The sequence below is a fragment of the Esox lucius genome, chromosome 6 (genome assembly GCF_011004845.1).
Source record: "Esox lucius isolate fEsoLuc1 chromosome 6, fEsoLuc1.pri, whole genome shotgun sequence".
In the NCBI taxonomy this organism is placed as follows: Eukaryota; Metazoa; Chordata; class Actinopteri; order Esociformes; family Esocidae; genus Esox; species Esox lucius.
In genome coordinates this window covers 16,944,204-16,957,231 of record NC_047574.1, presented here as the reverse complement: position 1 = coordinate 16,957,231, position 13,028 = coordinate 16,944,204, and the positions used below count along the sequence as shown (strand labels likewise).

The window sequence follows — 13,028 nt, the reverse complement described above, 5'->3', positions numbered from 1 at the left end:
TTTGCATGATATAATACGTCAATACATGAGTGATTATCAGACGATATTTGAATGCGTATCATATAGTGTTGCGGTGCGGTCTTCATATAATAGCTGCTGATTTGTTTTTGATAACTGCATTAAAACAAAAGCATAAAATGTAATTTGAGGCAAAGAGTTGACTTGTTTCTACTCACCTGAGGAATGCTGAAAAAACAGTGAATTTGTTCTATAGTAGCCCTATATTGAACTATGTCCACGTATCATTAAACAATATTAAATGTAGGCTACGTTGTGTATTGAGCCTGACTCATTATTAAACAGGTGAAACATTACGAATGAACATTTCCTGAATAAAATGTATGTCAATCAGTCTTTCATGTAAATGTCTTTCACGTAAGGTGATGGCATGATATCTGAGTGTGCATCAAGCTTTTTGTGATGCTTGTATTTTCAAAATGAAATACTTCCTAAAACTTTTTTCAAAAGACTGACTTATCAAATATTTTCTCCATTATGAATTCATATTCACTTCAACATTTACAATAGTTCGTAAAAAATAAAAGAATACACAACTGATCCGCTCGAGCACTGTAATGTTGGCGTGGATGTGTGAATAGATGCAACTACAAAACTAAACCTTTGGAACATGAAACTGAATATAGCCTCTTTCGTATACCCTTAGCCTACTTTAGACTGTTAAGACCGACCCAAATGCTGCATCGAGAAGAAAATGTTTATTGGGGAAGTGAAATATTGAAGACAATCAATGTTAAATATGAGCCTATGAGGAGTTATTCGCACCCACACAAGCCTAAAGTTGCCGGCGAAAGCACGCACACGAACGCACACAAGCCATTTCAAGTAAAAATAAATATAATAAAAGTTAATAATTGATATATCTATGAAAATATGTATGTGGTTTTAAGGTATAGCTACTCGTATTTACATCTATTATTATCTATATCTATTGCGAATTATTTATTACAAATCAAAGCAAAAATGCAGATTGAAAGGTGAGTGGTGTGGTTTAAGGTTATTAGGTGTATGCATTGATAGCCTGTTCTCTGGCCAACTTCCGCTTCCACCAATGATACATGATAAATGTTTCATTATTCAAACATCCAAACTAATAATCTTATTCAGTCAACAACTGCTACGGCAGTGAATTTGTTGCTACGGAGGCTTGTTGGAGTGGTAATGCGGAAACCACCGATTTCAGATGAAAGTCGAGTTGTAGGAGGCGGGCCATCTACGAATTCTGGAAGTCGGATGTGATTTACCAGCAGTAGGGTTCATAGCAACGTAGCATTGCTGCCATTGATTAAAGAAAAAAGGCAAAGGCAATATGTTATCAATCTAAAGTGCTTATACTGATTGGAAACATTAAATATTGGCATATGCTTTAATTTGTCAAAACTATTGTCTTGAATTCGGATTAAATCATTTTTATTTAATTTTATGATGTCGAAATTGTTTTCAGACATCAGCATGGGTGCTCATCAAATAGTGGTGGGACCAATTGCTGAGGCTGTCTTTTAGAATAGTTGGAGGTGTGGCTTATTTGGAACGTAGCGTTCAGGTTTTCTTTGCCCACCAATCAGAGTGAATGTCATTCCAGTTAGTGTGGTGTATTGCAGTCATAATTTTAACTTGTACAAGGCAATCACTAAGTGATTGGTATGTATGAGAAATACCTATGATATATATTGGCTTTAGCCATACCACTCCAAAAACAATGTTGTCTGCTCAAGACTATAACTTCATGTTATAGAGCATTCATAACCAACTGGGAAGTGGTAAATTACCAGATATGAAGTAATCGTACAGTTGGATGGATTCACCTTCTTATTCAACTAGTTGTTAAACGCTGGTTGGCTTATGGTCAACAAGCTGTGTCAATCATGAACTAAAATAAATTATGCTTGTAAACATAAAACATTATGCTTGTGTTCACAACCTTTGATTATAATTTTTTTTTGTCATTGCAAATAATCGTGTAAAATGCTGTTATGTTGGTCATTTCCTTAGTAGGCTACTTGAGTTAAAGTCACTATGTGGGAAAAGTCAGCGCTCAAGGATTGTAGTTTCCTACTAAGCTAATAACCAGTTGGATGGCTGTTCAAGTGGATCTTCCAATTTTAATGTGGTAAATGAAATGCTTACTTCCCACTTACTAACAGTTACTAACACACCATGTAGAACCTGCGAGATTCTCATATGGGTAAGAGATTGTCCCTTCTCTGTCCTCCGTGACTTCGAAACCGATAAGTGGTCCAGGATAATGTTAATGAAAGACGGCTTTCGAAGAGGGAAGGGCACTCTTCCACTCCAGTACTAATGAATTTACGCAATAACACTTATCCACTTATCGGTTTCCGGGTCACCGAGGAGAGAGGATGGAGGATGTTCTTTTGTTGAAATAATAAAAGCCCAAAGTGCCCTCACCTCCTTGATAGCCGCCTTTCATGGAGGAAACATGTGTATCTTACAGCGGAAAAGTTTTTACACCTGTCACAACCGCCTTGAATCTGCTAAGTTTTTGTCAGAGAAAATCATGGACACATTTAAAAACACAGTATGCTACCGATCGTGATCTACTGTATAAAATGTCTTGCACGACTAAACATGTTCATTTCTTTACTTTTACACATTGCGGGATACACCCTAAGGAGGTAAAAGGAGGCACATATTTAAAAACGATATGCTATAATTTTTGATTCCACTGTAAACGTAATTTGTCCTGATATTGTGTACAATTACGTGTTTGTTTCCTAATTTCCGTTAATTGATGATAAAACTGTAAGAGGACAGAAGCAAAATTAACTGAATATATCTATCGCAGTCATGCTTCTATGGTGGAAATTAACTTATGTTCAGATACAGTATTTTGAAAATGCCAGGAGTTAAGTCTATTGATTTTATATTACATTACTGTAATTTAGAATGTCGCAGTTTTTGTATTGCATCTATAACATTAATTGATGTATTTTTTGTTTGTATAATTATGCTAATTTAATTCTTCAACATAAAGTCCTATTATTAAAAAACGTATTGGTTTGGGCGGCAAACCAGCAAAAAAATACATTTCAGAATAAACGCCCAGTGGACATGTAGACGATGGTACACTGCACCCACGTAAATTATTTTTCTGCACTGGCTTGAAATATTTAAGTATGAATTACCTCCATTTATTTCACAACAGAATTCAGCAATACAATATCAAAATGTTTTTTTCTGTACAAAGGATTAGCATCAACTAGCTCCTTTACTTGATTAAATATATCCATATACATTTGTACACCATGTTATTGTTTCAAAAACACAAAAGATAAGGACATTTAATTCTTAATTGTGCAATAATGACATTGTCAAGGAAGCATGAATGAAAATCATTACATCAAAATAAGAAGCTTATAAGCTACAACTAAATTGTACATTAAACAATGTAGCCTATCTTGATTGTCCCCTGAAAGCGCCATAATAAAGAGTGAGAAGTCCGTTCGATTTATGTCCAGTATAGGCCTAAGCCCTATATCGATAAATGAATCAGAAAAGAGGAAACACAATGAATGAATGGGCCTATCACAGTGCTTACATCATTGCACATATATAGACCACATTGTCCAATAGAAAACAAACCCATGTTATCGTGTTAACACACCAAATAACAAGCCCGCCTTGTAAATAGAAATGAAACAACTCTAATACAGTGTTAGTAACGCCATGATCCTGCGCAAAAAAACAATGTTGGGGTCAAATGCTAAAGGCTTCTGCGACTGGAAGCCACAATGTGCTGGAAAAATTATAAAGGTCCGAAAAAGAATAACAACAACAACAACAATAATAATAATTATTATTATTATTATTATTATTCGTTCTATTATAATTATAATAATTATTAAATATTATTACAAAAGTAAAATGTATAATATTAAATGAGAACAATATATGCGATGCTAATGGGGTGAAATTACGCCATACAAAATGTTAACTGCACCTTAATACATAAATTAACAATAATTCCTCTTTAACAGAAAGCATGGCCCTCTTTTTCGTTTTGTTTTCCTCTTTAGAAAAATATTGTTTGTCGTGTGTAATGTCCTATACAGGTACGAGTTAGGAATAAGGTTATAGATGTAGCCTCTTGTTTTTCAAACGGGTCTGAGTAGCGGCACAGAGGTGACGATAGGGTGTGAGTAATAGACATGGTGTGGGAAGGTGAGGAGCGGCTGGCTCACAGGTACGTTGCCGGTCGCACTGCTGGTCTCTGAGGCAGAGTTCTCGTGGTAGAGGATGGGCACTCGCACTATCCTCTGAGCAGCCGCGTGGCTCAGATTGGCAGCCTCTAGTTCAGCAGCTAACTGCCTCTTCCATTTGTTTCTTCTGTTCTGGAACCAAATCTTTACCTGAGTCTCTGTAAGGTGCAAGGACGCAGCCAATCCGGCCCTCTCAGAACTGCTCAAGTAGCGTTTCATGTCAAAAGTGGATTCGAGCTGGAACACCTGACTCCGGGAGAACACAGTGCGTGTTTTCTTTTTTCGACATGGTTTCTTGTCCCCACAGTCCTCGTTTCTCTTCCAGTCGTCTACGCCACTGTCTTTCTTTGTGTCCTCAGAATCACTCTCCTCAAGAACTATTTCATCACCACTTTTGTTGTCTTCATCTTCTTTCGCGTCTCGGTCAGATTTGAGAACCAGGTCTGGCGAGTCACGGTCGGTGCCAGAGGTTGGAGAGGAATCTCTTACTCTTGCCTTCTCGGCAACTAAAATTAAAATACGACATATAAAATACAATATTAGCCAACGACAGTTAACTCACCCGTACGCCTACAATACAAATATGAATATAGGGCTAGTATGCTTTGAATAGCTTAAATAGTGATGCTCGTCTATCTGAGGCTGCTGCTGAAGTTAAATTATAGGTATCATTGTTTGAATGTCCTGATTAAAATCTCAATCTATCCACATAAAATCTATTTCCAAAATAAAAATAACTCACAAATTACGCACATAGCGTTATTTCAGCTGAATCGTGTGAAATGCGAAGGAAGATTAAAAAATGTGATGTGTATGGGCATTATATACCTTCAGTTCTGTGTAGATGACTGGCTGCGCTGATTGTGTAAGGATACCACCACGCCGAGGCTCGCTCTAGATAGTGCGCGGGTAAGGCAAACCTCTGTGTGGGTAACTCAAAGCGAGGAAAGTTGAAGTCCCCGACCTGGGATAGTGAAAAGCCCCCTTCCAACGCAGCCTTTGCCGAGGCAAAGACCGGCTTCGGTTTGGATGGTTTACTATCACAGTTCAGTAAATTCTTAATGAAGAAGGGAGAGTCTTTCACCGGAGTGCACGTCCCTTGCGCCGTCTCAGGCATTGCTGCTTGGTGGTTGTGGTCCGAATGCCGTAGACCACAATCGTAGCCGAAGTGTTGAAGGACTGAAATTATCAAAGTTTCACTTGAAACAAATGTCGTGAAAAATTAAATACGCAATTGTTCTTCTGTGCGATTTTTAATTGTGAAATGTCTTCTTGAAAAGCCTACGCAACTGATCGAGAACGTAAAAAAAGACACATCTGAAAAACAAATAGTCTTCAGAGAAGACAAAATGTCGATACTGCATCCAAGTCTTGTGCGTTCCTTTGTCAAAATACAACTGTGTCCACCGCATCAGTCTGGCGTCGGATGCTAATGATGAAATAAAAATGTAATCCAAGTTAAATGCGGAAAGTATACGGCGATTGGGTACACACAATGGCAAATGGGATTAAGGAAGAGATGGGAAGTAGAACGGGGGGGAGAGTGACGGACAGAGAGAGAGAGAGGTAGCGAATTGGTGTAGGCTGCACCATATAACAACGAAGTCCACCCTCACTTTGCGCTTTGGCTGTAGGCTGAAGCGCTCTGGGGTTATTGGTCTTATATAGTCCAATTAGGTAGCAAATGAGGACAGGGTTGTTAGCACAAAAGGAAAGCTTTGGCATAAGCATGGTTGGATACAACAGGCAAACAACTAGCCGAAGACAACCTATAGACAATAGGCCTATCAGATAACGTGTGAATAAAAGTATAATACCTTTCCTGATTGAAAACATGGTGGCAACATCGTATTATTTGGTCTGTGGTCTGATTCATACTTATTGATAGATTTGTGAAATCTGTATTCGATAATAATTTCGTAGCTCAAAACACCAGCAAAAACGGTGCTCACGAGCACAGGTGAAGACAGGCCTATGCATAAAACACATGCTTATTATAACTATGGCATTCTTTATGTGTCTATTTTTTCCATTATAGGTAGTCCTACATTTTAAATGAACTTTTAAATATACATTTCCATTTCTGTGAAAATAATTTATTTGCTGCCCAAACGACTATTTTCCTCCAGATGTAATGTTTTGAAGTGAATAAGTACATTTGTGAAAATATTTGTACTTATTACGTATTGACTATCTGCCAACATTGAATTGGGTTAAATTTTATTGAATAAGATTATACACTGTCCAACAGCAACGACATAACGCAGTAAACTACGAATTTGGACAAAACACATTTGATGTGTTGTAATAGCCAAAAACACAGTTCTATGTGATCAATTTGGTATTTTGCTTTCATACACAACAATAAGACAGTTGATCAGTATATGCTTATTAATTGCTGTCTGTCTAGACAGAAAATTTTGAGCAGAGAGTTTTTTTAACGCCCGATCACTATTATACTCTGCATAAAGAATACGGAATACAATGTGTGTGTGTGTTTGTGTGTGTGTGTGTGTGTGTGTGTGTGTGTGTGTTTGTGTGCGTGCGCATGTATGTACATACACACACACGCATATATAGATACATTAAAAAATATATATTCTTATATATTTTTATAAATTGGGCGGGTATAGTAACAAACGTACTTGACTACAAATCTAATCAAATTGCAGTTATTTGTATTTCTGTATTGCTAGAATTCCTATCGTAAAATAATTGTAAAATAGTTGCATCTCAATGTAGCTTAACCATATAACATGGTTAAGCATACATAATCAATTAGCAGTAACATTATTTATATTTACGAATATCTAAAGCATGTAGGTTTTTATCGCTTAGTCATCAATTTTTTTAAACCAAATTGCTTTTGATATTCCCTCAGACTGCAGTATTTGTAAATGCAGTTGCCTATGCATTTGCCCTCAATTTTTTTAATTGACTTGTTAGAGCATGTCTAGTAGTCCAGGAATAACGAAAGGACAGCGTCCTCTGTGGGCAATAAAGGCTAAATGCAGGATCTTCATTCAAGTCATCATTATCTGCTACTGAGCTCGACCGGGAGGTTTAAGTAGGCTAAAACATGGTTGGTCAAATTATGAAGGGGTGGAACGTTAACTCATGTTGTCATTGGCTATTAGAGGAAGTACCACGTCGTGAAGGCATACAGGCAATAGTGTGACCATCACGACCTACTAGTTATGAATAATATGAATTACAAGAAGAGCTGTATTCAGTGGCATGGAAATATTTTTCTCCATTGTAGGCCTACAGTGATCTTAAATAACATGGAGCATAGCACACCCTTTTTAAATGACTGTCTAAATGAATATATCTAGTGTGGTCTGATTTTATTACCATCTACTGTCACAAATTTGTTATGTCAGACAGCCTTGCCAATTTGTCGTCGTGAACTTTGATAATTTTGTAAGCCGTCTTTGTAAGTGGTTGTCAGATATACCCACCCACAAGTTAAGTGTGAGGACTTAATTAAATATGGCATTTGTCCTATAAGTCTAAATGTAAATGAAAAAATGCAACATAGCATTATTCTGTTAATAATAAATATACATTATTGTTTTTCTGAAGGCCATGTCTACATATTCTAGAGCTTAAATATAATAGTTTCACTGCTGTTGCCAAATAATCTTAGATAAAAATACTTTAAAAGGTGTCTTCAACTGCAACTAAAGTAGTTAAATATTAGCTAGTCTTTAGTTGCTGACATATTTTCATTTAAAATAAAAGTGTAATTACATCAACGACGTGAAAATAGATGGATGACTTCCTTTTCTTAGTCACACTACCTGGTAAAAAAAACAGATTTCTTACAAATTTGTTGATAGCGAGGAACATATTCAGACGGTAAGCAGAGTCCAAAAATATTTAAAAAGTAACTTTTGCATTTTGGCAATTAAGCCCTTTCCACTTGCCCAGTCAGATGAATTAATGGATGACATTTTAACCTCTCAGTATCCAGGACGAAGGAATATATTTTTTTTTTTTTTTTTTTTTTGGAAGCCTCACTAGAATGTCTGCAATGACAATTATAAGTCCATGTCGCAATGACTGGAAGTCTATGATATTCGGTAACATGATGTGCTATCAGATAATACCATACACTTCAATGTATGCTACTGCACTTACACTAGCAACTTCTTTCCAACTGCATACATAGATGGAAAAATAAAAATATCCACCAATGAATCAATATAGTATTATTTTTTTTACATTTGTTTACTTATGTCACTGAATGCATATATTTAGTATCTATAATACATAAGTAAAAACAGGTGTATAGTGGATGATTGAACAAATCACTCTAGAAGCTGGGGAGGATTTGGTGGGCTTGATGATTCGAGGCCTGGATTGAAATAGAAGCAACAGTGTTTGAAGCAACAGTGTTTGTACAGTGGTCTACATAAAACACTACCTAGCAGGACATTGCAATATGCTTCTTGATAGCGTTATACTGACATCAGAGTCCTGCAGAGGGCACTGTGAATTTGTTCTACTAGGTCTGGGGTTATTGGGAAATTGGGCAGTGCTGCAAGTGCATCACTTCTGTCTGAATTGGATTAGGGAGCAGTATAATAAGAAGCAGAACGGCCTTGCATTGGAGGACATGTCCTAAAGTTTGGCCAGAGCCTGCTGGGATATATTTATTTATTTATTAAACCAGGTAAACCGATTGAGAACAAATTCTCGTTTGGTAAAGCATAAAATGTGCTGGACAACATATAATATAATAAATGACTAATATTACATATATCAACACATTAATACACAATAATACATATAATACATTTCTGAACAGCAGAAATGAAAAGCTGAAATTTGAACAGAATACTTTAATTACAATATAATAAAAAGAGGATGCAATTACACCAGTTCTGTCAATTTGAAGTACAGTAGCAGAAACAGTATGCACATTACATTGGGGCAAAATTATCAGCCTTCAATGTTTTAAACATAGTACCTTGCAAAAGTATTCAAATCCCTGACCGTTTCTGTCCTATTACTAAATCACAAACTGTACATTCAAATTAACTTACATATGACATATAAAATATATATTCTAAGGTGACATTGGTTTCATGTTGGGAAATATTATTGCAGATAAAGAACCTTGATAATTAAAATACACAAAATACATTATAACCAGGAGGTGAAAGCTACATAACACTACCCAAGAAAAAGATGCCAAGAAAAAGCGGTTTCTAAAAAATGAAGTGCTTAAACAATAACCAAACTTGTGAGAGAAGCCACAGAGAGGCTAACAATCACTTTGAAGGAGCTAAAGAGTTCAGTAGCTGGGAGTGCCATAATGGTGCCAACAAAGACATCCATTCAGCAATGCAAGGTCTGTGTATGAAGCAGTGGTAGCAGAGCAAAGCAGGATGCTACATATTTTATTGCAACAAAAGCAGGCGGAACATGTCTGGAATGTGTTGCTATACTGTGCATTCATACTATAAGGACTTTTGTTAAGAATATTGAAAAACTAAGCTTAACGTAGCCCTACCAGCAGTGCACAAAATAAGCAATGTTTTTGGATGAAAAATGGAGCCACATACAGTGGGGAGAACAAGTATTTGATACACTGCAGATTTTGCAGGTTTTCCTACTTACAGAGCATGTAGAAGTCTGTAATTTTTATCATAGGTACACTTCAACTGTGAGAGACGGAATCTAAAACAAAAATCCAGAAAATCACATTGTATCAATGTACCACATACTCAATCAAACAGACTCCAACCTCTCCACAATGGCCAAGACCTGAGAGCTGTGTAAGGACATCAGGGATAACATTTTAGACCTGCACAAGGCTGGGATGGGCAACAGGACAATAGGCAAGTAGCTTGGTGAGAAGGTAACAACTGTTGGCACAATTATTAGAAAATGGAAGAAGTTCAAGATGACGGTCAATCTCCCTCGGTCTGGGGCTCCATGCAAGATCTCACCTTGTGGGGCATCAATGATCATGAGGAAGGTGAGGGATCAACCCAGAACTACATGGCAGGACCTGGTCAATGGCCTGAAGAGAGCTGGGACCACAGTCTCAAAGAAAACCATTAGTAACACATTACACCGTCATGGATTAAAATCCTGCAGCGCACGTAAGGTCCCCCTGCTCAAGCCAGCGCATCTCCAGGCCCGTCTAAAGTTTGCCAATGACCATCTGGATGATCCAGAGGAGGAATGGCAGAAGGTCATGTGGTCTGATGAGACAAAAATAAAGCTTTATGGTCTAAACTCCACTCGCTGTGTTTGGAGGAAGAAGAAGGATGAGTACAACCCCAAGAACACCATCCCAACCCTGAAGCATGGAAGTGGAAACATAATTCTTTGGGGATGCTTTTCTGCAAAGGGGACAGGATGACTGCACTGTATTGAGGGGAGGATGGATGGGGCCATGTATCGCAAGATCTTGGCCATCAACCTCCTTCCCTCAGTAAGAGCATTGAAGATGGGTCGTGGCTGGGTCTTCCAGCATGACAACGACCCGAAACACACACCCAGGGCAACTAAGGAGTTGCTCCGTAAGAAGCATCTCAAGGCCCTGGAGTGGCCTAGCCAGGCTCCAGACCTGAACCCAATAGAAAATCTTTGGAGGGAGCTGAAAGTCTGACAGCCCTGAAACCTGAAGGATCTGGAGAAGGTCTGTATGGAGGAGTGGGCCAAAATCCTTGCTGCAGTGTGTGCAAACCTGGTCAAGAACTACAGGAAATGTATGTTCTCTGTAATTGCAAACAAAGGTTTCGGTACCAAATATTAAGTTCTGCTTTTCTGATGTATCAAATACTTATGTCACACAATAAAATGCAAATTAATTACTTAAAATTCATACAATGTGATTTTCTGGATTTTTGTTTTAGAATCCATCACTCACAGTTGAAGAGTACCTATGATAAAAATTACAGACTTCTACATGCTTTGTAAGTAGGAAAACCTGCAAAATCGGCAGTGTATCAAATACTTGTTCTCCCCACTGTAAATAGTAGACCCACCCTTTGTCTCTTTAACCATCATCATTCAGCAAATGGTAAAGCCAGTAGAGTGAGTGAGCGCTATGCAAAATTTCTACTTAAAGTATCCCGTACATGGACATAACTTTTGGGAAAGGAAGACTGGAGGAAAGATGGATTTTTAACCATTTTGTATTTTCCCTTTCTGAAAAGTGTTTTGCCCTAAATATGTTACAGTTGAAATTCTTTTTTCAAATTGTGTTTTGTAGATGGCTGTAAGTCTCACGCCAAGGATGTTTTAACAAAGACATTTAAACAATATATTGTTTTTCGTTGTTCCAAACACTGATTAGGTAGACAAATCTATTTGATGAAACAATCATTTCAAAAATCTTAGTGGGGAAACAAATAACTTATTCTATACAACATTGCAGACTTTACAGTCAAATTACTGAGCAGAAAAAAGTACGTAAATCTTGACAAAAACAATAAATGCATTCTTCAACTTTTTTTAACTAATCTTTCTTTTACTATCAGTTCCATAGCAACACATTTTACTCTGACCACGCAGTTTGTGTTGCTCTTAGACATTGTACATTGATCCTCTACCACATCCCTTGTGCTTTATTGCTTAATTATAATTTTCTACAGTATACTACACAATTCCATAGCAAGCACCACATGACTTGTCTTTTTTGTGGGAACCATAACGCTAGAATTTCTTGACATAATTTCCTGAATCTAGGAAAGGAGGTGGGCAGAGTCAGCCATGAGCTAACAATATCCTTTTGGGGAATATTTGAGTGTTATAGTATGTTTCTTTTAGAAAAAGCATGCTCAGTACACATGTATTATAGTATTCTACAGCATACTCATGTTTACAGTATAGAATGCTATTGTAATTACTATTGCAATCAACAGCAAACTGTCGCCTTTTTCATGTAGTAGCTAAAACACATTCTTTATGTACGTTTGCCTTTGATGGATTCCTGCCTATACTGTCCTTCAGGAAATATTCAAGCTAATGTATGCTAATTGGGTCAGCTAATCACATTTTGATCCTAAACATGAGCAACAAACCCTTCCTAAATAAAAATATGCCTGACTTAAATCTATTGTCTACAGCCAGTTAAAGGAACAAAGCAACCACATTGTTCAATGCACATTTATTCCCTTATTTCTTCTGGCTATTCATTTGTCACATTTGTATAGGACACCATCAGTATAATGGAAATCTACATAATTGGCTATTTAGACAATTGAAGTTAAGGCTTTTTCTGCATCACTGTCATAAAAGGTGCATCTTTGTACAATTAAATCAAAGGCTGATTTTGTTTACAAAGATTATGTTGAAAAAAATATGTGCTGTATGCGAAGGCTGTAAAGCAATATGGCCTTTTGAATGTTCCATAAGTCTATTTTGTTGCTCCTCCAGTCGGCTACTCTGACTTTTATATTATTTATTTCAAAGCGCCTCGATATTGATTATTTCGCAACAAAAATGACAAATGGCAGCAAGGAATGACACGGTCAGCAGGTTCTATTAGAGAAATGATAGTATTGCTCATGGTTTGTTAAAAGGTCCAGTTTAGATACTTTATAGGTTTACATCCATCATCGTCTAATGACCTATATGATGAAAAACACGCAGACCGGTGACAACGGCCCTGTGAAGCTAACTTCGCTTTGTAATTGCCCCCATATTAAATATAGATTTTTGTTTTGATATCTTGTGAGAATTACTTTCTTCAGGTCAAGATTGTGATAAAAGACAGATTTAATAGCAAAAGCACAGAGGAGAAAAACATGAAACAATAGGTTGCCT

The 13,028-nt window shown here is 37.0% G+C and overlaps 1 protein-coding gene across 1 annotated transcript; it reads right to left on the bottom strand.

Annotated features, from left to right (window-relative positions):
- Window positions 1–3,900: 3,900 nt before the first annotated feature.
- Window positions 3,901–5,859, bottom strand: hmx3a (H6 family homeobox 3a). Its single transcript, XM_010869929.3, has 2 exons — window positions 5,067–5,859; window positions 3,901–4,744 (listed from the first exon to the last, which is right to left on the bottom strand). Exons 1-2 carry the CDS (start codon window positions 5,353–5,355, stop codon window positions 4,134–4,136), a joined length of 900 nt encoding a protein of 299 aa, XP_010868231.1. The 5' UTR covers window positions 5,356–5,859; the 3' UTR covers window positions 3,901–4,133.
- Between the last annotated feature and the right edge of the window lie 7,169 nt (window positions 5,860–13,028).

What these genes read in the sequence shown, in the direction of transcription:
- hmx3a (XM_010869929.3), bottom strand. Translation starts at nt 5,355, where the DNA reads ATGCCTGAGACGGCGCAAGGGACGTGCACTCCGGTGAAAGACTCTCCC. An exon ending in TCATCTACACAGAACTGAAG is followed by an intron (nt 4,745 to 5,066) that starts GTATATAATGCC and finishes TTTTAATTTTAG; the next exon opens with TTGCCGAGAAGGCAAGAGTA.